Raw genomic sequence first — 24,704 nt, 5'->3', positions numbered from 1 at the left:
GGGGTGGGAAGAAAAGCCCTTGTCGTCGTCCCCCAGCCTTCAGAAGAGGTCCGGGGACAGACTGTCCCCGGACCTGGTCTGAAGGCGGTTTCCCTAGGAACGCATTAATTGATTTTCAATGCATTCCTATGGGAAACCGTGCATCGCAAGACGAAAAAACCGCAAGACGAAGAGACTTGCGGAACGAATTAATTTCGTCTTGCGAGGCACCACTGTATTATTATTACTATTGGGGTTTTTTCATCCTAAGGACCTGGGTGGGTTATAATAGTTAAACATAATGCTTAAAACAGTTTAAAAGCATGTGTGTTCCTCATATGCTAACTGCTTTAGTTAAGGTATCTGAAGAAGTGTGTATGCACACAAAAGCTTATACCCAGAACAAACTTAGTTGGTGCCTAAGGTGCTACTGGACAATTTTTTAATTCCTTAATTTATTTCGACTGCTTTAGTTAAGGAATATCAAAGCACCTTGCAAACAGGTTTTAAAAGAACCATGTATGACAGGAAATTGTTATTTTTTAAAATATTTGTTTACTTCTTCACAATTTGACACCAGAAAGGGTTCTGAAGCTAAATGGTTCTTGAAAAGGATTAAAAAGAAATCTCAAAACAAAGGGAACAACTATACTTTTTGTACCCTTAACACAACAACACAGAGAAAACATTTACAAGCAAAATTCTAAACACAAAGTAATTCCCTGTACTGATGGCCAGTAAAACTACAGAGTGGCCCCCCACTTGCATAAAGCTCCTATAGAGAGATTCAAAGCTTTTAATCAGAGATCTAAAAAACAAAAAACAAAAAAAGGCAATTAAAATGACTGAAAAGCCTAGGTGAGTCGAGCACCATTGTAAAAGTTTTAATTTGATTAGGATTCCAGGACTTTGAGGCTTGGTTTGTTTGAAAGTTCTAAGTGGCCAGGATACTGCAATACAAAGTGCTGAATATCATTATGCAAGACCACCCACTGTTTCAAGATCCTTTATTAGTATAGAGGTATGGGATGTTTGGGGCTTTTCATTGCCCTGTAGATAAAGCTTTCACTGCAGAACCACACAAAGGCTCACCTGGAAAGTTTACAAGAGCTGTGTTAATATGAGGACAAAACTCATATAGGGTCTGAAAACAAAAGGCAGCAAAAAAATTAATGCACCATAAAGAGATGGTAGGACAGTGCTGAAATGGGTATTTCTCACTTTCAATATGAACAGCGTAAATGGTGGGAGACCAACATGTAGATTTTAGAGAAGTGAAATAGCTCTCCCTTACCCCCCAAGAGGCAGCTGTCCCTTATAACACAAACCTGTAGACATCCAATGAAGCTGAATGTTGGAAGGTTCAGAACAGATAAAAGGGAACATTTATTCACACAGTGCAATTAAATTATGGAACTCGCTCCCACAAGAGGAAGTGATGGCCACAGATGTGGATGGCTTTAAAAAAGGATTGGACATATTCACTGAGAAGGCTAACAATGGCTATTAGCCATGATGGCTATGCTCTGCCTCCACAGTCAGAGGTCGTAATGCTTCTGAAAACCTGCTGCAGAAAACCACAAGAAGGCAGAGTGCCCTTATGTTCAGGTCCTGTTTGAAGGTTTCCCATAGATGGGTGGGCATTGTGAGAAGAGGATGCTGAACTAGATGGGCAATTGTCTTCTGTCCTTTACCTTGTTTTGGCCCACAAAAGGTATGGGAAAAGGCAAAACTTGTATGATTTAAAGATATACCTCTACTGCTTACCACTAGGTGGGGCTGTGCACCTACAAACTAAGAGACTATAAGAGAAGTTTCCGTACCATCTGTCACACTGATGAAGAAGGACAGCCCTTCTTGAGGTCCCATTTTCAGAGGCATTCCCATCCCAGATTTTCTCCAGTTAAACATGTCCAGGGCCTTCTCATCTCCACTGACTGCAGCTTTCGCTAGCTGTACCAAGTCCCTGCAGGCAACAACACAGCATGTTATTTTGGGCTCCTTTCTTGGAGGAACTGTCAGAAGCAGCCATCGCTTATGACAAAGGGGAAATGCTCACTCCAGGCCTAGAGCAGAATCCCTCAAACTATTGCAAACATGATTTCCAGTATTAGCTCTTTTCCAGTATTAGCTTGTTTCTGGACGTTATTAGTAATTAAAGAAAGTACTGAAGGTGTTATGTGGTAATTTAATTTTGTGCTAGTGGTGTGCTGAAAGTTTAATGTTCAAAAACAGGCTTTGCTCCCTGCCCTTCTCTTTGCTTCTGTTTTTTTCTTTTTGTTTCTGTGACAAGCAGTACTTTTAATTTGCTCCAAGGCCATTTCACCTCCTGCCCCACCCCGCAATGACACTGGGGAAGGGTCAGTGTCATGGCCATCATGGCATAGTGTACTTCCAGGGTCACTGCCAAGGATAAAAAGATGCCTGTGGAGTTAGATTACTGTAATGTGTTTCACAAAGGGCCGTTTTTGAAAATCAATCAGAAACCTCAGTTATTTCAGAATATGGCAATTTCAACAGGTCCAATCTGAGTAAAACTTAGTTGAATACCACCCCCCTGGTTACCAACAAGATCTCACCACAACAAAAGAGATTTTGCTTGCTGTATGTTGACAAATCTACACTGCATTCAGGAACAATTATCTCAGGTCTTTCATAGCTTTTGTTGCTGCTTTTTGGTATTTGTTGTTATTTTTCTTGGTTTTATTTTGCTTTTACTAAAATTTAAGTAAGACACTTTTAATGGTAAAAGCAGGAAATAAATTTTCCAGATAAATAAGAATAGAAATGGAGATTCATAAGCTACTAACATGAGATAGGATGTTGTCAGTTGCAGGTAATGATGAACTATATCTGGATAGAGAGCAGGAGTGCAGCCAGAATAGAACTGGTGATGGGACCATAAAAGCAGAATAGAAAAGCAGGTTCATAAGAAGGCAAAGGACCTGAGCATGACGCTGAAAAAGTAGATTAATTCCAATAGAGGATTTAGGAGGAAGGCAGACAACAATAAGTAGCAAGGTCAATGAGAAGATGGAGTAGAAGCTTTAATGAACATAAATGGTGGGAGTATATGAGTTACAAAAACACTCAAAATAAGAGGTCTGATCCAACATAGATACTGTTGACTGGACACTGAAGAAGTCAGCAGGTCCAAATCCACCTGACTGTTTTCTATTGCCTATCAGAAGTCTGGCCAGAGTATGCTACTTACTCGCCAGGAGGGGGTGGTCGGAAGATGCAGTAATTGAGATGCTTTCCATATTCATGCTTAAGCAGAGGGGGGCCCTGAACTCTACCCCGCTGGTCCATCCTCCATAACACAAGGACACCAAGCTATAAAGGTTACAAGAAAAATTAAGATAGATGACACAATGCTTTTGTTACTGGCATTTTATACTGAGAATTGTGGCGTTGTTTTAGGATTGTTTGACAAAAGCTGGAAATAAGCAAGGAAAGACAGAAAATACATTCAGAGCCAATTTGCTTTGCCACTCAGAGCACAACAGCCTGTGACATCTCCCAGCTGTGCTGCTATGTGCAAAGGTGGTAATACACATGCCAAGAGCATGTGATAGAGACAATGCAAATCGGCTATTGGCATTCAACAGAAGAGAACTTGAAGGGCTGCCTCTGCAGCAGTATGTCAAACCTGGATCCAGCCAGTGGTGGAGCTTCATGCTCCAGCACCGGGGGGGGGGGGCGGAGGGCAGGCGGGGGGCCGCGTGCCCCGGGGGCGTGGCATGCAGCCTGCGGGGGCGCGGGCAGGGGGCAGCTATGATAGCACCCCACTGGGATTGCGCTGCCGGGGGCGCTGCGCTCTCCCCCACTCCTCTTCCTCCACCAGTGGATCCAGCGCATTGTAGCACATGACATCAGCATACACATGACAACATTAGTCTCTGATAGCCAGTGCTAGAAAATAAACATGAACAGATTGAAAATTGCAGCTGCCATGTCATATGAGCGTCATGAATAGGCCCAAAAGTTTTTCCTTTTTCTTGCTCAGTAATTTAATCCAATTACTTTCATTTTTTTAAAGTAGTCAAGCAAAAACCCTCTGTTCATCTACAAATGCACTGACCATTCCACATCTATGCTCAGTTTGCTAATGCATCCTCTTGGAACATGGGTGGAGTGGGCTTACAGGTACCTGCAATCTCCACGCATACCCCACCGGCAAGTACTAACTTCCAAACAGGAAGCAGACAATTTTAATAATAAATTTTTAAACCTCTGGAGCCAAAGCCACCTCCACAAGCTACTATTAATGTTGTTGGGTTTTTTAAAAAACCCAGAAGATCCTGATGACAGCTCTCCCATATCACCTGGTTTGACCCTCATGTTGCTCTCTTTTTCATTTTGCAGACACACAGCAGAGAAATATCACTTTAATGTTGACAAAACAGAACAAACAGAACAAGCTGTGGAAACATACACTGGGCTTTTTGCTTTTCAACAATACAGTATATTCCTGTCTGTTCAGGACCTTCCTGCACTCTTATTTTGATACCCTTGCATTAAACAAGGAAGAGGTAACACAGCTCTTGAAAAAACAGACAGAACATGGTGCATGAGACACAAATTTGACACGTGCTACACATTGGCAACAGAATTTGTCACATCAACAAACCAGTCGAAATGGCAAAGACTAAATGAGTCATCTGGGGATTGTATAGCTCAGACATGCTAAAACAACATAGACAACACCAAAATATTGTAGGATTGTGTCTTGAGGGGCTCCTACACTATAAAGGGACTTTTCTATTCATTTCCATATCATAGATAACTCCCAGCATTCCCACAGCAAACACAGGCCAATGGAGGTTTAGAGCTAGACAACTGTACAGTCTGCACTCTCAGAAGTCAATATAGTACGCTAGAAAAGTAGTCCTAGGTAACATTAAGTCCTGTGGATTCTGGCACTCCATTCCCAATTCTGGCCTCCTACAGTGGTGCCCCGCAAGACGAATGCCTCGCAAGACGGAAAACTCGCTAGACGAAAGAGTTTTCTGTTTTGGAGGTGCTTCGCAAAACAAATTTCCTATGGGCTTGCTTCGCAAGACGACAATGTCTTGCGAGTTCCTGCTGGTTTCCCCCCCCCCTTTTTCTAAGCCGCTAAGCCACTTATCAGCTGATCCGAACAGCAGATAAGCCGCTAAAAGCCACTAAAAGCCGCTAATAGCGCTAATCCGCTAATCCGTCAATGGGCTTGCTTTGCAAGACGAAAAAACCGCTAGACGAAGAGAATCACAGAACGGATTCTTTTCGTCTTGCGAGGCACCACTGTACTTTGTTTCCCGGTCCTTTAGAATGCCTCTTCCTATTCTTGTCCCAGGACACTGTTGCCACCTCCACATTTCTTTCATTTTATTTATTATACAGGTGCATGTCTGCAGTACCTATTAAAACTATGTTCATCATAGAACATTTTGATTTTGCTACTTACTTTGTCGCCAGAAACTAGTCGGGTGCCATTAGTACTCCAGTTAAGAATTGTAATATCAGCGTTATGGTTGGAGGGTACCGCATGATGTTCCTTGTCCGGCTTGTTCACCACCACCACGTCCCCCATCTCACAGCCCACTGCCAGTATCAGTTTGGTTGGATGCCAACTGAGGCATGTGGCCTGGAAGCTTCTTTCCAAGTGTGAATCACGCACATACTCTCCCTGCAAACAACACAACACAGATCTTTTTTACATTCCTTCTTCTCAGCCTTTTTGAAAAGTCAAGCATTCTGCATTCTCTATTTGGACTGGTGTTCTACCTCCAGAGGTCATTCTAGCTCCTATCATGTGTGATACAAGAAGCCCTCCTTTTCTACCTTCCACTGAACTAATTATGTTTAAAAGAAAGTTAAAACTACACTGTAAGCTGAATTTTGTTGCTGGGAAGAATGTAGAAAAAAGGCCTATTGTTTTGCTCTGCAGTGCATAAACACACAAAGCAAAGGGTTTGGATTGGGGTGGCCCTCCAGATATTGTTGAACTTCCTTCCAACTCCCATCAGTCGCAGGAAAGATGCTTTCTTCCTCCCACAAGTTGGGCTTTTGTAATTATTTTTAATGCTTTCTGTAAAAGTCTAAATGAAAAAACAACCAAAAAAAGGCCTCCTCGTTCTTCTCAATTGAGAAAACAAAGGGTAGGTTCTTCTCTCTCTCTCCAGGTCTTGCAAAAGGTAGCACAAAGGTTCTGGTGCTTTCTCTAAAGGCCCAACTTGAAAGAGGGGAAACCCTCTGTTTCCCTTTCCCAAGACAGGGTGGAAAGGAAAAGTGTTTTATATCACATCTAATCAGAAGCCTGTGGGCAGAGTGTGTGTTCTTAAAATATTTACACAGCACCTATAAAACATTAGACATAATAACAGCAAAGTAATAAATCCTGAGTAATTCAATGGATTTAAAGTGAACTAGGACATTGTGTATATATAAAACATAAAAAACTGAGTTTAACAAAACTGAACTTCTGTATCTTTACAGATGCAGCAGTGTTCAAAGCTAGTGCACAAGAAAAGAAAAAAGAGAAAGTTTTAGAATGCCCACCTGTTCTAGAAAAATATCCACACTGCCACCAGAGTTTAAATTAATAGATGCGACAGCCAAAAATGGCTGCTGAGGGTGCCAAGCTATGTGAGAATGGCGTCCACGGGACTCGAGAGATTCTATACGATGATCAACGTACACAGCCATGATAAAGAGCTGCAAGACAAACAAGTATTTAGAGACAAACTAACTGTAAAATAAGTCCTGAGCATCAATAGGAAATGTAGTCTAATCTACATATTTAAAAGATATATAAAATTAAATATGTTTGCATTTCATTACAGTGCAAACACAAGGAATTTAAATTTATACTTTTTAAACAGTAGCCCTTCTCTCCCCACCCTACCAGGGTGAGAAGTGTTTTTATAATATATTTATTAACTTTTCAAAGGTTATACAAAAAACAAAAATAAAAACACATATAATTCCATTCACTTATTTTCTTTTAACTTACTTCTCATACCTCCTCATACCTCCCCTTTTTGTATTCCAATTCAAATTATTCATTCAGCAAATCCTCGCCATTGATTTTCACTTAATTTTCCACCTTTCTTTCTCCCCCCCCCCCCAATTATCTTAATCATTACAGCTGATAACCACTTAAATTCTAACCAACATCATTCTAACATTCACTAATTTTGTAATATTTTCCAAGACAGTCCTTGAATTTCTTCCAATCTTCTTCCGCCGTCTCTCTTCCCTGGTCTCGGATTCTGCCAGTCATTTCTGCCAGTCCCATATAGTCTATCACCTTCATCTGCCATTCTTCCAGAGTGGGTAGATCTTGTGTCTTCCAATACTTTGCGATAAGTATTCTTGCTGCTGTTGTTGCCTCTGGTTTCTTCAGAAAGGTATATTTAAATACCTTTTTCAATTCATTATAGATCATTTCCCAGAAAGCCTTACTCCTTGGGCACGTCCACCAAAGGTGAAAAAATGTACCTTCATTTTCTTTACATTTCCAACATTTATTGTCAGGCAAGTGATAAATTTTTGCAAGCTTGACTGGGGTCATGTACCACCTATATATCATTTTCATAATATTCTCCCTTAAGGCATTACATGCCATAAATTTCATACCAGGGTGAGAAGTGGAGGGGAAAATGCAGCATATGTCTACCAAAGCTCATCAGTGGCATTATTTCTGCCACACACCAGCAGGTCAGAAAAACCCTTTACTCCAGCCAGGAGCTGGGAGATGTGATGTCCTCTACAAGGCACTGGATCCTGCAGGTCAATAGGTCAATCTGGTCCAGATTCACTGAGAGTAGGCTTCCCGTAATGGTCCTCACAATACCTGCCGTCATCACCTACTGCGTTACTGAGTGATAGAACTCACCTTAATGTAGTCTTATTTCATTGTATTCACCTGGCATGAGGGGTGAAATACGAACTGTATAAATAACCCAGGCCAGAATGCAGATAAAACATACACTAAACCATTATTTACTTCTAGAAAGTAATGGCCAGAACAAGTAGCTGTTCTATACAGAATACTAAAAGAAAACTTTTACGGTAATATCCTAACTTAGCCAGCTTTCTTCCTGAAGGGCTGAAGAACATTGGAGCTAAAGGAGGGGAGCTTCTGAGGCCATGTCAAATGTGGCCACCATACACACTTGGGGCAAGCATGGGAATGAATACACACCAAGAGGAGAGGGGGAGATGGCTGTTGTGTAATTTAGATATGAGCCAAGTGAGGAGGGTGTGGGAAAATATAAATATAAATATATAATATAAATATAATATAAATATAAATATAAAATATATAAAATAGATAAGCTCCCAGATGTTCGTTTGCGTAACAGAAGGGAAGTACAATCACTTATTTCTCAATATACAGGGACAGCCATTTCTAGGTCCCTTCTGCCTTCTTTAGGTGCAGCCATGAATTACCGTGATTTGCATAAATTGGCAAACTGGACAGAAAATTTGTTTAATTCCACCATTTTGGCTTTAAAAATGATTAACAAAGAAATATCAGAAATAAGAAATGTAGTTCTTCAACATCATTATGCTTTAGATGTGATCCTTGCTTCTAAAGGTGGAATTTGTGCCTTAATTCATTCTCATTGCTGCATGTATATAACTGATCAATCGACCAATATCTCTGCTACTATTGATCATATGGAACAAATGATAGCCCATAATCCTTTGAATCCACCTGAAAGTTTTGATCCATGGGAGTGGTTGTCTTCTTGGTTACCTAATGGATTATGGTTAAGAAAAATATTATTGATTGTAATTGCATGTATTGCTGGCTTCATTATGGTGTGTTGTTGCATTCAATGCATACCCTCTTTGATTTCCCAATGCACTGCATGGTGGTACCGACCACGGCCCACCACAGGGGTTACAAGAGGAATTTATGTTGCAAAGTGTAGACGCTTAGGCAATGAAGTGTACGATTTGGACTAATGGTCCCTCTTTTTTCCTCTAACAATATAAACAAGAAAAGAGGACATGTGGGAAAATGATTGCTTGTACATGAGAGCATGAGCAAAGTTCTTATTGTTACAGGGTGATCTCATAGCTAGAAGCATCCTTGGAGCATGAATAGCGCGTGAACAGCTCGTGCTGTCCCATATGATTGGTTAACGTAGTATGGCCTGATCGCTCGCATGGTCTAGTACCAAGGTCTTTATCTGCTGGCTAGAACAAATTGCTTGACTTGTATTTTTTGTATCTTTCTATTTCACACAATAAAAGCTGTGCTGCATTAGCCCTAGGAGCAGCCATATTTCGGAACCTATCATGGTGTGAGACTGATTTTTCTTTGGATGCAGAGCTGCAACTCGACAGGAGGGGGCAATACTTTTTTGCTCTCTTACGCGTCCACCACATGTGGAAAAAGGTGCCCTGTCATAGCATTTCCTTTTTCTTTTTTTGCGATTCATCTTTATTGCTTTTTTACAACAGAAATGCTTACTTAACATAAGATCGCAATGTGAAGTTTCAATTTCTTGTTGATATACAAATATTTCCAAATCATAATAAAGGAAAAAAAAACATTCAACTTATTGATGTTCTAATTACCTCTGACTTCCCTCCCGTTCTTACTTGGTTCTTTTAAAGTTCTTGGTTGAGATGCCTATCATTGTGTATCTAGATCAGGGTTTCCCAAACTTGTGTCTCCAGCTGTCTGTGGACTACAATTCCCATCATCCCTGACCACTGGTTCTGCTAGCTATGGATGATGGGAGTTGAAGTCCAAAAACAGCTGAAGACCCAAATTTGGGAAACCCTGATCTAGATTGCTGGTAACCAACTCATCCCCTCACTTTTTGATGTTTCTCATTACAAGAGTTAATCTAAACCAGTCAAAATTTTAGCATTTCCAGCATGCATTGGATGCTTTCTTATATAGTACATCTTGACGAGTTTGCTGGGTGTTAGAGATACCATCCGTGGAGCATTTTAAATTCCTGCCTGGGTCTCACAGGTGTTAAAAAGGCAACCCAAAAGGTGAGAAGCCTGAGCCACAATATTAAGCACAGAGAGAGACATGCTGAAACGCTCCCCATCGCCCAGCATGGCCCTCACACCAACTCATCGGGTCTCATCGCCAACCGGAGTGCGCACGAAAGTTACGTTTCCCTCCCTTCGCCCGCGACAGGGCCGGCCCCAGAGGCGCCAGTTCGGGCCACGGCCTTCGCGAGCAGCAACCCCCACCCCCGAGGAGCTTATCGAAAGAAGCGAGTCCAAGTTGAATCCCAGCCTGCCCCCAGCCCCACCTCGAGTTTGTCGCTTACCGGCTCACAGCGCCACCTCAGCCCGAGAGAGAGGCCTGGCGGGCCTCAAGCCCGACTCAACGAGATGCTGAGCGTTGTTACCCTTGACAACGGCGGCCGTTACGGAAACACCCGAACACGGAGCCGAAGGAACGCGAAGTTTTCCGAAGGGGAACGCTTTGCGGAAATCTTCACGGAAACCCCCGAGCTCTCAACTCGCTGCCCCTTAGGTCAGTTGTGTTTCTGTAGGAGCAAGGGCGCTAGTTCCAGCTTACTTGTAAATAGTTTAAGTTCCTGGTGGTTTAAAAAGCTCACCTTTCCTTAAGGCATTCCTTCTAAGGAGAGTTGAACCTCCCTTTCACTTTCTCTTCATGTGTGCAAAGAACGCGGGGGCTTTGGAGGGGGGGGGAAGCAGATGGTTTGCATGCATGCATAAGGTCTCAGGTTCAATATCCGCCATCCACAGGTAAATAGAAAAATCCCAATGAAAAGCGAGAGAGGCCCTGCCGGGAGCGCAGGCAAAACTGGTGATTATTTTTATGTTGCAAATACACACACACACACAACCTGCAGACTGAAGCGATATACTCAAATGAATTCTTATCGCTAAGAGTCTCGTTATAAATACTGTATGGAAATAAATTCTGCTGAATGCATAAACTGGCTCCTTTAACGCGCCCACGGATCCGAAATAATTCTGTGGTGAGCAGAAAACCACAGGAATGGCTCACAACGGGCTGGAGTTAGTATGGTTTGCAAGGCAATAGCAATGATAATTTCATCTTTTTAAAAACAGTTTTCCACGTCGCTTCCAGCTACATCAGCAAAGAATCTGTTGGCATCTTCAAGAATAACCGATTATTTACGTTCTAAGGTTTCCTGAACTACAACACTGAATCTCTCCAGGTGCATGAAGATGCCATAATAAAGCAACTGCCTTTTAAGATGCCTCCAATTAAGCAGAGCATGCCTCGGATGAAGGAGGCTCTAATAATCTACCAAAGCTGACTCCATGCAAAACAGTTTTAATACTCTACTACAAGACCCTTTGTTAATGCTGCAAAACTCAACAGGCCTTCCCCCTATAAAAAAATCCCACCGGCCATGTATTCTATTACCACCTGCCAGTCAAACAGGAAACTAGCCAATGGAAATGCTAGCAGATGACACGGGCCCTTCCCCTTTACGATCGGCGCGCGTCTATTTCCTTCTAGCCAATGAGAATCTGGTTCTAACGCTTCGGCCCCTCTCCCGCCCTCTTTGCTCTTCCCTCGAATCTCGCCTCCTAACTCCCGCCTCGCCATTGGCCCAGTTCTGGTCCGGTGTCATCAGCCGCGCGCGGCGCTTCGATTGGTCACCTTTACCACCGCAGCCTCAGGCTCCGCCTTCCTGCTAGCTTCGGCCGGCCAATGAAGCGATTTGTTTGGGGTCTGTGGGGGCGTGGCTGTCTGCGCGCTCAGCCGGGCCCGTTGGGTGCTTTCCCTCAGCCCTTTGCTTCCCGCCCCTTTGCTGAGCGCGGAGGCAACGAGGAAGCGGAAGGGGACCTTATCAGTCTCCAGTGTACCAGCAAGGCGTAAGGGTGGGAGTAACAATCCAAGGGGCTGGGGAGATTTGGGCAGCGGAGCGGGACGTTTCAAGATCGGCCTTTAGGCTGCAGGGATCTGGTACCGGCGTCGCAACGGTGCATCCATGCAGCAGGTAGGACTTGGGCCCAAATCCTATTCCTTGAAGATCGGTCCTTCCCTTTCCAGGATGTGTATCGAGAAGACTTCAAATGCAACCCTAAGCTCGCGTGTTAGCTAGAAAGTAAAATGCAGTGGGACTGACTTCTGGAGAAATGTGTATAAGATTGTAGCCTCGGAGCCCCGGCTGTCGGAAGTGAGATTAGTAAAGGGCTCACTTCCTTAGAGCGGGTCTGGAGGGAAGAGATTCGTTTCCTTGGGGCGGATCTGGAGCGGTAAACGGGGGGGGGGCGATTTAGGAGACGGCAGAAATCATTGACGTTAAATTGCTGCCCCAAAGAGAACGGGAAGGAGTGAAATCGATTGGGGATTATGAAGGAATGATTGAGAACTTTGGGAAGCTAAATTGTCCTTTGCAAAAAAAATATTACATCAACACAGTTTGACAGGAGTGACGTGGAACCAAAAGTTGAAACTGGAAGCAGGAGAAATAATGTGGGTGGAATACTTTGCATTCGGGATGAAGCCAGGAGGCACTGGACACTATTTGGGGAGAGGACGGGAGAATGGGTTCGGTATGTTGGCGTTAGTAACTTTCAAACAGACTAGAAGATCCAGCCTCTTTACATAATTGGGCTCTCATCCTGGATGTTAGACGTTCATTTATTTAATCATCCCTTGTGTGGAACTGAATGCTGTAAATCTTTGGTCTTTCAGTAGCACAGAATAATGGGAAAAAAATCAAAATCTTTCAAATGTCAGGTGATCGTCATTGCTTTTCTGACTAGTCCTGCCTTGTTTATGAAATTTGGATACCTATTGTGTGTAAAAAAAAGATGACTTTTAATTCCACATTAAATTTTATGGATTTTAAAAAATTGTGTAAACTACTGACACAACATAGAATAGCCCAAAACAATTAAAAAATGTGCCAAGAATGTAAACTTGAAGGCTTGGGTTCCACCTGATGCTTTCTAACAAATATAAGTTTCACAAAAATTTGGGGGGGGGGGAGAGATTACGTCCATATATGTTTTAGGTTTGGGTTTGAGGCAGAGAGGAGTGATTGATAGTCACATGTAATGAAACCATTATGAAACAACTGCATATCCCTTTGTAAAATGTGTAATACTGATGTTCATTTCAATGAGTTCCGCACTTTTAGCCTGAAATCTGGGATTATTTTTGTTGGTTATTATATTTTTGGTGGTGGTGCTTGAATTTTGATTTCTGTTGTGGGAAGGAAATAGCATTTTATATAGTTCAACATGATCCTATGTCTATTTGCTCATAAGTATGTCACACTGAATTCAGTGGGACTTACTTCCAAGTAAGTGCACAGTTTTGTAGTGATATTGTCCTCTCTTGTACTCTTGAATTATTACTATTTTGAAAGTTGTTTTGGCTTTACCATGCTTTCAAGCACTTTGCAAATTTTTTGAAGTTCACTAGTTTAATCTGCATGTGCATTATGTGTGTGTATGTGTGTGAAATACAGAAAATGTGTTGTGGGTCACAGCAGAATATGCTGACATAGCATTGGGTAAACACTGAACTCAGTAATGTGAAAGTAATAAAGATTTCAGTAGCATCTGAGCACATTTGTTAAACCCTCTGTGACTATTGGGCAAACTGGCTGGTCACGTATGTCTTAAGGGTGGGGAACTGTTTTGAATCTGCTTTCAGTTTAGCTGCGGTTATTCCAAATGCTAAAAAACCCATTCTATAAGAAAGCAACAACAACAACAACTAAAAGAGAAAGAATGTCTTTAGGAAACCATAGCTCTTTCTTTAGCTGTTTAAGTGAAACCCTTAAATAACTCCCACGTTTTCAAATGCAAAACTTTAAAAAAATGGCGTGCAAGTGGTGCGTTTTGGGTTTGTGTTGTGTTGTTTTGTTTTTTAAAAAACAACAAGCTAATGTTTTAGTTGTTTGGGGTTGGCTTGCGAAGGAAAATAAACCTGGCACTCTTCTGGTTTGGAGAGGAGAAAAGTCGCTGTATTTAAGGGCGATTCGGAAAGGTGCTGAGCAATTGGGAAGTGGGTGTGTGGGGAGTTGTTGGAAATCTTTGTAGCCTTGGCCAGTCCCAGTCCTAGAGAGGCACACACACACACACACACACACACACACACACTCGCACGCACACTCGCTCGCTCGCTCACACACACGAGAGAGAGAAAGAGAGAGAGAGAGAGAGAGAGACGGAGGGAGGAGGCGGCAGCGAAGCTGCTTGCTGCATCTAGGAATATGAATTTCCCCCCTCAGTAGGTCGGATCGCCTCGGCTCCATGGTGAGGAGAAAGAAGAGCCCCCCTGGCCCAGAAGACCCACACAATGGGTAGGATGGGGTGGGGGAGAGTCACTTTTTAGGGGACATTTCTCTCTCTCTATCTCTCTCATATTTTCCCCTCTCTCTTTTTGCTGGCCTCTCTCCCCGTGTGCCGCCGAGGGTGTTTTCCCCCCCCCCTCCGGCTCCTCCTTTCCGTGGCTGCCGAACGCTTTCCCCCCCAAACGCCCGAGTTTGCCTCGGCGGTTTTCCTTGCCAAAGGCGCCCTTAACCTCCCCGGCGAGGGGGCAGGGGGCTGCCCGGCGGCGCTGGCTACCCTTTGGAGGGGTTCCTGGCCTCCTTCCCCCCCTCCCCTCGCTTCCCCACCACCGGCACAGGTTGTTGGGTCGGGACAAGCCAACGAAAGGGGATTTAGTAACAAACAACGGCGGCCATGTTGAGAGGAATTTCTGCAGCTAAACTTCTCCCCTCTGAAGGCAGGCTGTGTGTGTTATGTGTGTTTGCGCGATGTGGGTTTGCATTGTGCTTCGGGGTGTTTTATATTTTTTCCTTGTTCCTCTGAAGGGGTCTCTTGGTTGACTTTGTGCCCCCTCCCCACTTTGTCTCTGTCTCCTTCTCCTCCCCCCTTCCTCCTCTTCCTCCACATAGGATGACAGTGAAGCTGGGCGAAAGCAGCAGCAGCAGCAACACCAGCACGACTACTACTGAGGAAGGCTTGAGGAAGCTGGGTAAGCGAGCAGGTGAAGAAGAGTCCCTGGAAGAAGGAGCAGGCGAAGGAGGAGAGGCAGCTCCCAGCACCAGCAGCACAAAGGAAGAAGAGGCGATCACTCAAAGCAACACTAACCGGGGGCCCTTCTTGGCAACCTCCACTTTGCCCCAAGCCCCCTCGTCCTCCTCCTCCTCCTCCTCCGTCCAGCCTGCCCACAGCAACGACCAGCATCATTTCCTCAGGTCCAGTGTCAGACCTCAGAGCAAGAGGTTAAGGAAGGATTCTCAGGCATCCTGCGCAGTTGGAGGTGGCAGCAGCAGCAGCAATGCAACCGCTGCAGCAGCAGCAGCAAAAGGAAAAGGTACAGTATTGACCTCGCACCCCTCCTAAAACACACATGCCACGGGACGGAAGGTGCCTTTGGCATCCGTTGCTAGTTTTGTTCCCTTGACGCCTTGCTTGGGTGATTGTTCTTGCTTTGCGTTTCTGCCACTGCTTTCGTGCATCCCAAGGTTTTTCGCTTGATAAATCTGTAGTTTTGTTTATTCCCCATATGCATAGAAAAGGGACCAGGAGCCTATTACTAAAGGACATTTTTTTAAAAAATCCCTGGAGGGGGTAGCATTGCTGCTGCAGCAAAAACAACCAAGTCTTGTGGTGCCTTAAAGACTTGCACATTTATTATAAAATCACATTTGTGGACCAGAGTCCACTTCAGCAGATACATCTGATGAATTTGACTCTAGTTCACAAAAGATTATGTGTTAACCAGTTCGTGAATCTTTAAGGCATCACAATACTTTGCTTTTGCTTTAACTAGCTGTGGTCAGCTTTAAAAGCCATGGTCAGTTGATTGGGGTGGGGCTATTAAGTTAGAATTGAGCTAGAGATTTGACTCCCTGATTCCATCCTGAGTAGCTAGCATTTGGCTTTTTTTGTCATTTCAGTTGTTACCAAATAACTAAGTCGTATTTATTGTCCTTGTCAAAAGTTTATTTGTGAAACTAGTTGTGATAAAAAGATTTAATTCTGGGGCATGTTTGGTTGTGTATGACACTAAGCCATGGTTTATTGAACACTGGTTTGTTAAACCATAGTTTGTTTGATCAACCATGCCCTCTCTAGAGGCTTCACTAGGCTTTGATTACTTCCATTGAACTGCATTCTGAAGCTTAGGAACCTTGATTGTTTTAACTATTGCTTGATGCAGTATACAAACTCAGCACCTTCCTTAACCATGGTTGGTTTGTTCACTCCTACCTTAAGCACTAATTAAGTCACGAAGGCATGAGGCAAGAGCATCTTGAAAACAAACCAAGCTTTTACAAAGTACAGTGGTACCTCAGGTTACATATGCTTCAGGTTACATACGCTTGAGGTTACAGACTCCGCTAACCCAGAAATAGTACCTCGAGTTAAGAACTTTGCTTCAGGATGACGCGGCAGCAGCAGGAGGCCCCATTAGCTAAAGTGGTGCTTCAGGTTAAGAACAGTTTCAGATTAAGTATGGACCTCCGGAACGAATTAAGTACTTAACCTGAGGTACCACTGTAAGCCATGGCTTGCTGGTTGTCTGTGGGACAACACCTGGTTTGATAAATAGACCCTGGCTTGGCATTGCTGCATAAGTATCATAACCCATGCTGCTTTATGCTCTTGATCAGTGAACTTTTTATGTGTTTGTGTTAAGCATGGTGGATAGCTGAACAAATTCTTGTTCTTGAGGATATACAGCCCTTATTCATTGCCATCTAACTCCTTATTGTGTTGGTTGGTTGGAAGGCATTTTAGGTAATCCCCAGTAACAATATTTGACTAAGGCAGGCATAGGCAAACTCTGCAACTCCCATCATCCCTAGCTAACAGGACCAGCGGTCAGGAATGATGGGATTTGTAGTCTCAAAACATATGAAGGGCCGAGTTTGCCTATGTCTGGACTAAGGTTTCATTATAAAGAACTTTCTACATCCCAGGATTTATTTTATTATCAAATTGCCTTTATAGGAAAAAATTAAATATATAAGACTTTTTTAAAAAACAACAACACAAAAATTGTAATGAGCAGCTTTATCTGTTAAAAAATAAATCCGCCCAACATATATTGGATGCTGAGAGACCTATTTTTTAACAATAACATTAATAATAATAACAATAATAATGCTGAACAGAAGCACATTTCATAAGATGCTGCCTATTTATGCAAACCATCTAAATGCTGGAAGATTTCTTTTAAATAAGAATTGCAGCACCCTTTATATAAATATGTATTATAGAAGTCATTAATGAAGATATTGATGAGAAGTCTGATGTCAGATCATATTCCAAAAGTCCAGAGGATTGATCTCAATATTTTCTCATCACACAATTGGTTCTGTTTTAACTTACTATCAGGGCATTGAGTATAAAAGCTTGTGGATTCATTGGGGAAATAGACATTTTGACTGCAAACCCAGTAAAAGGGAAAAATGATTCCATCACATTGTGCAGAAATCCCATTTTGGTTGCTTAGTGTATTTCTCCATTACACTGTTTCTTAAATATGCATCCATACACCAGCCCCATGAAATCTTTAGCCCTAGTCCAGTGCTAGTCACACTAGTAGCCCCTTACACAAATGCTCAGTCCCATCTACAGCAAAAGACACACCTATCCATATTAGTGGTGTCTAGATAAGCATCTCATAGCATATTTGCATTTTCTGTTTGTGTGCAGGCTTATCCTCCATTGGCACTCTATTGTTGAATTGGGGCATTTTCCTTTAAAAGAAGGTTTTGATAATCTGAAGTTGATCTAATTTTTATTTTATTGTTTACAATTAATGAAAACATATACGATTCAGCAGTATGCAAGCTGATCTGATTATTAGTAATAATTAGGAACATAGGAAGCTGCCTTCTCTGACATTAGATGTCCAACTAGCCCAGTATTGTCCACTCTGACTGGCAATGTCTCCCAGCATCTTCAAAAGAGGTATTTCACATCACCTGCTACCTGATCCTTCTAACTGAAGATGTCAGGGATTGAACCTTGGAATTCTGTGTTCTTCCACTATGCTATGGTCTGTCTCCAGTGTTTTTTTAATTGCATTGGGCAACTTTTACCCCTTTTCTACAGAATCCACATTGAAATGTATGGCAGTTCTGAAGAAGTGCAACCATGTTCTTGTGTAGTTTGTGTAGAGGTTTGCCACATGCTGTGTGTTTTTGCAGCCTTAGGAAAACTGTTCACATAGGCTCTGGAAAGCAAACAGATAGATATACAGGAAACCATTGGTTTGCATCTTGTTTTGGTTTTGCAGTCCTGTTGGTGAAGAGACAAGCTTCTTTTCAACTTACCTCTTCAGCGGTGGGAAAAATCTCAAGTAAAATTTTCTGTTTGTCCTTCAGTGTGTGAGTCCATGAGTTAGTGAATTCTGAATCCTAAATTTTAAAACTGACATATTGGCTAATCTTTAAGCCTAAATTTCAATATTGCAGATGTTGATGGGTGTGATTTCCATATATGTGTCTGTGTGTGATATATCTTATAAATTACTGATACCTGTGTGAAATTCACGAACTAGACTCTCAGGCAGGCATGTTTAAATACAGGGGTCGGCAAGGTTTACCTCACCTGGCCTGGTTCACTCCAGTGGAGATCCCTCCGTAGGCCGGATCGCACGTGCACCCACAATTTTCGGCGTCTGCACAGACGCAATTTCCTGCGTCGCGGAAGCGAGTCCCTACACCGCACTGCGCTGGTTTAGTGCAGAGCGTGGGGACTCACCGAGCGGGTGGCTTGGTTTGGGGGTGGCTCATAGTCCGTTTAAATGACTCCCGTGGGCCGCTTGTGGCCCATGGGCCTTAGGTTGCTGGCCCTTGTTTTAATAGTTCCTGCATTATATTTATCCATGTAAAGCTATCTGTATCTGCAAAAGTGCATCATTTTAAAGCCCCTAACAGTCTTTGGACTTTCTTTCAATCATGTAATGAAGCATCAATAAGCATTCTTTTGAAAACCCAACTTGGGTAGCTTTTTCTGTCAATATCTTGGAGCTTTGTTTTGGCTTGATCTGATTCTACCTGCATGCAACAATAGTGGCCCCTCATGGGAATGCAGATTCCCCTTAAAAAGGACTTCTCTAGCCAGGACAGTGAGTCAGGATGAGCCTGTGATGAGGATGCATATCCAGAGATGCTTCAGTTGTGTGTTCAAGCCCACTTTTAGACACCAATTTCCCTTACCAAAACTGTGTGCGTTAACTATTTTATCTTTCAGAATTTTAGCACATAGATCTGTGGAATGCTTTCAAAATTCAGCATATGTGCTTACTTCAACTATGGTATACCTGACATCACCAGATTTTTTTTTTTGTAGCTGAGAGAGAAATATGAAAAAAAATGAATTGATATTCTGCAGTTTTATTGAAGTGTCATGGGAAACTTCTATCTATCTTCAACTTGCCCGTTTCTTTTCTAAAATGCACTTCTTAGTTACCAATTTGTAGATCTCAAACAGGTTTTCCCTCTATTTCTGGATTTGTTCACAGCATCAGTGCAAGTTGCAGGCAAGGTAGAACTGCATGGCCTCCACTAGAGCTGTCCTTCAGAATCCTTGCTTTGCCCTTGTGTTCTAGTGGAATTAGAAGCCATTCTTATGTTGATTTAGCAGACAAATTCTTCAGGAAGATAATTTCACATTGTTTTTCAGGGAGTGCTCCTTTCAAAATCCATATATATGTCTTCTGGGAATGTTCAAGAGAGGTGTCAGGAGAGAACTAAGGACATGCTCATTAAACCTAGTGTTTAATTTTAAGTGGTTGCTAGCTGTATCCCATTGGTTTTAGCTTGATTGTGTCTTAGTAATGAACAACCCTTAAGTGATGTGTTCTTGTGATATTTATATTTAGAGCAACCTCTGATAGGTTTGATAGCCGATTGTAAGTTTTAGAAAGTGCTAGGTTACAGTATTATTTTTATTTCAAGTATTTATATTCTGCTTTTCATCAGAAATGATTTGCAAAGCAGTTTGCAAAGTAAACTCAAAATTTGAGATAATGTGATACAATATATAAAACAATAGAATATAATCAGGATTCCACTTGCTCAATACACTTCTACTTATTGCCCACAAAAATTCCACACTCATCTTTCAATCAACCTACACTCATTCACCTACAAATGCACACTCCTTCAGTTTCAACTATTATGATAAATAGAGTTAAATGAAGAAAAATGTGCAGTACTCTATGGGATGGGGGTGAGAACTGCATCCCTGTTAAATCTTTACAGATTTCCTGCTGATCAAATTTTATACACTGTTCCCCTTGTCAGCCATGGCTTTTCAGTATGTTTTTTGTACTCCTTTATCTCTGATTCTGTTCACATGTATTGCTAAAATTACTGTGGTGTGTGATAACAGCAGCCCCACCTCCCCAAGGAAAATTCTATAAATATTTCAGAACCAATAGTTAAATGTCTTTTAAAAAAATTGAACTTTTGGACATGAATTGTAAAATAAGGCATTTATTTTTATCAGCATAGTTTACTGTGTTTCCTGTGGTCAGGAATTGTTTCGGATCATAACCCTTCCCATCTCTGATTCGTAGTTGCAAGAGATCGCTACAAATACTCATCTTGGTGTGAAGCAGGGGTGAGGAATTTGTAACCCTCCAGATGCTGGACTCAAGCTTCCATCAGACTCAACCAGCATGGCCAATGGTCATGGATGATGGGTGTTGTAGTCCACAACATCAGGAGAGCACCATGTTGGGAACCCCTAGATTAGCCCTTGGCTGAATTGTTCTTATGCCTTATTTTACAGTAGTTGTGGAATGCTATTTCAGACATTTAGAATGGCTTGAAGCACAAGATGTACTGCTTTGTGAAAAAAATGGCTGACAACTCACTTGGGGTGTGTTCTCAGGGGGCATTTCACTGCTGCTGAGTTTGTTTTAGTGCTACATTTTGTACAGCTGTCTTGCCACTCTCTCTGTGTGGGTTACAAAGGCTACATCGTGCCTAACATGTAGCATGTGAAGGCACAGATTTTGTGGTGCCCTAATAGACAGCTAGTCGGTGCATCTGTACAGAAGTATCCTAGCAGTAATCTAACCTTTATGTTTACAATTCTTTCGGGCCAGAATCCGAAAAAAGCACCAGGCTGATGAAATTCCATTTAGTCAGCATTAAGTATCCCATGTATAGGATGCAGTCTTGACTTATAAAGAAAATGATACCTATTGAGTCTGTGGATTGTAAATCTCACCCTTTTAGAATTACATAACTTTTCTGCTTCATAGTTTTGAACAGGCAATGGTATAAAGCAGTGTCATCTCAGATGTATTCATTTTCATTGCTAAGACCATTGGAAACCAAGATTACCTACTGATTAAGGGAGCTTTACACACACACTGTTCCAAAGTGGAAATTTTCGGGATTCTGATAGAAATCAGCAAGGTAATCATGTGCATGCCGAAGAGGTGAGTGTTGCTCACCTCTCTTTAGCACGATGTGCAGCTCCACCCCCACCCACTCAAAAGAAATTGCAAGATGCAAAGTTTAGATGCTTTAAAAGGGGCAATGGTTAATTGCAGAAACAGAAAAGGAATTATCCAGGAAGTTTTTTTCCAGAAGTCTGAGGGTATCTGTTGTCCCTTTGTTGTTGCTGATGTTCATTTGCTTTTAAGCGACCTGATCTTTATCTTCAAATGTTAAAAAGCAAGTTTGTCTCCTGGCTCTTAGATTTCAGTACCCACTGAAACTGGCATATAGTTATGACAGAATATCTTATTTTTAACACGTCTTCCCCTGGAAACTATCCAGGTTTTAGGTGTTCTTGAGTTGCTTTAACTGTTGTTTGTTCAAACCTCCTCTCTACTCAGCTGAATTCTTTCATTATATTGATAGTCTCCCCTCATTGCTTTATCTCTTTCTCTATCCGCCACCCTCACCCCCCCCCAATATCTTGCAAATTATACTTCATTAATTCAACATAAAATGACATTTCCCTCTTGGCATTCTTGCACTATGTTAGAAGGTGATACCTGTGTATTTTTAATGTGTGGCTCTATTCTTTCCTGTGTGGTATGTTCTACATTTTTCATTGTTGTTTTCGGTTTGAATGACTAAACTGAATCACTGCTGGTATATACACCAGTAGACCAACAGAAATAATGATGTGGTGGTGCTGTAACAGTGATTGCACCAGATACTAATTATTTACGAGCTGGACCAGTTCTTTCTACCAGTAGGTGTTGGGCCTGGCATGGTATATATCTCGATATAGCACTTTTAAATTCCACCCCACCCCCCAGTCAGTGCTGCATTATGAAATCAGTGTTGTATTATGAAAGTAACGGCTCTAGGCCTAGCTACTAAGAATGTCCCCTCTAACTGATAGAAAAACCAGTTTTAGGAAAATCATGAGCTCCAGGTGAGCATGTTAACCTGTTCAATAATAATAAATAAATTTAGTACTCGTCAAAATGGGCATGATCTTCATTGTTTGAAGAACGATAAGTCAAGTGCAGGTCTTTGTACAGAGCTCATAGATAACACTCGTTGAGAATCTCTGGTGAGCAATTTGTGAGAAAGTTATTTCTGATGAATGTGTAGCATAGCTACCTTGCGGAAATTTTAGCTTCCCACCCACCCTCTTAGAAGTGTCGTGAGACACCTGGCAGGAAATGCAGCAGTTTGATTCCCTGTCACATCCTCTTGTGACCAAGAAACTTCTCTGCCGAAGCTGTAATTCTGGTCCAGTGGTGGCTTCCCCTAGGATGCCACTGCATTGTGACATGTAGATGGAGACTTCTACCAGAAGTGGGCAAGTCTACTCTTTTGAGAGCCCCACCCTCCTTGGACAGCACATTCAATGCATCTTGCATGCCACAGTAATGCCAAAGAGAAGTGGCATTGGGCCTACAGCCAATCTGCCATTGCATGCATTTACTTACTTTTTATTTTATTTAAAAACATGGTTACCCACCCTTCATTGATACTGACAAATTATAAATATCTCTTTCTATAAAACAGCATGCTTAAAAAAAACCCAAAAAACAGAGGCAGCTAAAACAGTCACCCTTTCAGACCTAAAATGAGTAAACAGGTGTTTGGCACCCAAATGACAACAATGTTGCTGATTGTCTTGCCTGTAAGAGGAGCGCATTCAACATACTGGGCTCCACCACAGAGAAGGCTCTGTGAAACTTGCTAGCACTTTCCTCCCCAACATCCCTTGTAGCTTTGGAAACGGAACATTTTGATGAGAAAGTACCTTTCTGGTAGGGGGATTTGTACATGCCCAAAGGGAGGATGCATGAGAGTTCCCTCTTTAGAAAGGTCTGTTGCTTTAAGAGTGCTAGAAATGGGCTTAATGCATTTCAACCTCCTTACTCAGTTTTGTTATCCCAGCCCATTAACCAGCCATCACTTTTCCAGAATTCCTTCATAGTAACTTTTGGAATCTACATTATTTCTTACCTTTATGAGATAGAAAATACAGGAACTTGCCCTTTATAATTATGGGGTAAATAACAAAGGTTTCCACTTCAAAATGTACCGTAATTTGTAGTGTCTTCTGAGTAGATATGGTTAGGATTGCACAGTGCGTCCTATTGAATCCCAGGTAAGTGGGGTTAGGATTGCAGCCTTAGTCAGCAATTGACTTAGTCAACAATAGATGACCCTTGGGGTTCCTTACAATTCTATGAACGTTTTTTTTAAAAAATTAATATATATTTTTAACTGAACACTTAAAAATTCTGTAGTTGTAAAAATAATTCTTTTTTTAAAAAAAGATTTATACTCTTGCTTTTCAATCATTGGTTTTTGAAACTCTCAAATTTTCATAAATTCTGCAGTGCTACAAAGTGTTGCTTGTGAATTACATGGTGAACTTAGTCTCCTTTAACTGAGAATGTGTGTTGTGGTGGTCTTATTTACTACAGGTGCAGATAATGGCGGGACTTCCTCTGGCAATTCATCAGGAATCTCTTCCAGCACCCCAGCTGGTAGCTCAAAATCTACTGCAAGAAACCTGGGCTCATCAGCGGGAGAAAAGGAAGAAGGCAAGAAGGTTAGACGTCAGTGGGAATCATGGAGCACCGAGGATAAGAATACTTTCTTTGAAGGCCTCTATGAGGTGGGTGTCCTCAAGCGATGTGTTTCGAAGATCAAAACTGGATGCTATGTATCATTCAAAGGTTGAATACTTGAGTGCTATGTCAAAACAAGCAGGGCTCTCAATATTGCCACGGGTTCTTCTCCTGTTTGGGGTTCCAGCCCTGCCGAATTCTAAACTACTCTTATTTTATTCCTCACCCTGTTTACCATATTCCCCTCCCAAAGCAGACAATTAGCATTCTGTGGCTACTTAGCATGTTCAGTTCTCATTGGGTGGGGGTATCTTCCATGAACCTAGTAGTTTTCCCTAGTCTATTATCCTCTTGTGTGCTATTTTGGCTACATAAGGATTGACATCCAGGCAGTGAAATAGCTTTTAGTTGTTGTTTTTTTGTTTTTTTTACTGAGGATAGTATAAATAATTTCCCCCCAAGTTACTTGAAACTATTCTTCTTTTTTTAAGCCAATATCCCAGTCTCTCTGTGTACCTTATACCCATGCATCTATGGTGTTGTCTGTATCTTCAAATGCTTATTCAGGGAAAGGTCATTGGACCATGATAGAGAAGATCTACAACATGCATTTAAAGCTCATCCAATGCACATTTAAAGCATGTGACTCCCCCGCCCCCGAGCTATCATTCCTAGCATCCCTAACTGCAGATCCCAG

The 24,704-nt window shown here is 42.1% G+C and overlaps 2 protein-coding genes across 6 annotated transcripts in view; one reads left to right on the top strand and one right to left on the bottom strand.

Moving 5' to 3' along the window:
* IFT140 (intraflagellar transport 140) overlaps nt 1-10,415 on the bottom strand; it is an 82,165-nt gene extending 71,750 nt beyond the window's left edge. The window contains exons 1-5 of the mRNA XM_083474152.1: nt 10,275-10,415; nt 6,523-6,678; nt 5,429-5,650; nt 3,194-3,315; nt 1,803-1,945 (exon numbers count right to left, since the gene is read on the bottom strand). Of these exons, the coding sequence (XP_083330278.1) occupies nt 1,803-1,945; nt 3,194-3,315; nt 5,429-5,650; nt 6,523-6,669 (634 nt within the window). The 5' untranslated portion in view covers nt 6,670-6,678; nt 10,275-10,415. The remainder of the gene's footprint in view (nt 1-1,802; nt 1,946-3,193; nt 3,316-5,428; nt 5,651-6,522; nt 6,679-10,274) is intronic.
* A 1,280-nt stretch (nt 10,416-11,695) lies between these two features.
* The window catches only part of CRAMP1 (cramped chromatin regulator homolog 1), a 42,002-nt gene continuing 28,993 nt past the window's right edge, over nt 11,696-24,704 (top strand). Inside the window, exons 1-3 of one of the 5 annotated variants that reach the window (XM_083474155.1) lie at nt 11,696-11,951; nt 14,871-15,292; nt 23,861-24,054. In XM_083474155.1, coding sequence (XP_083330281.1) covers nt 14,872-15,292; nt 23,861-24,054 — 615 coding nt within the window. In that variant the 5' untranslated portion in view covers nt 11,696-11,951; nt 14,871. Of the gene's footprint in view, nt 11,952-14,066; nt 14,706-14,870; nt 15,293-23,860; nt 24,055-24,704 lie in introns of those variants that run through there. The other 4 variants (XM_083474153.1, XM_083474157.1, XM_083474156.1 and 1 more) reach the window with 4 other exon arrangements.

The sequence above is a fragment of the Podarcis liolepis genome (assembly GCF_965112155.1).
Source record: "Podarcis liolepis genome assembly, chromosome: 14".
Lineage (NCBI taxonomy): Eukaryota > Metazoa > Chordata > Lepidosauria > Squamata > Lacertidae > Podarcis > Podarcis liolepis.
This window is presented reverse-complemented; position numbering and strand designations above follow the sequence as displayed.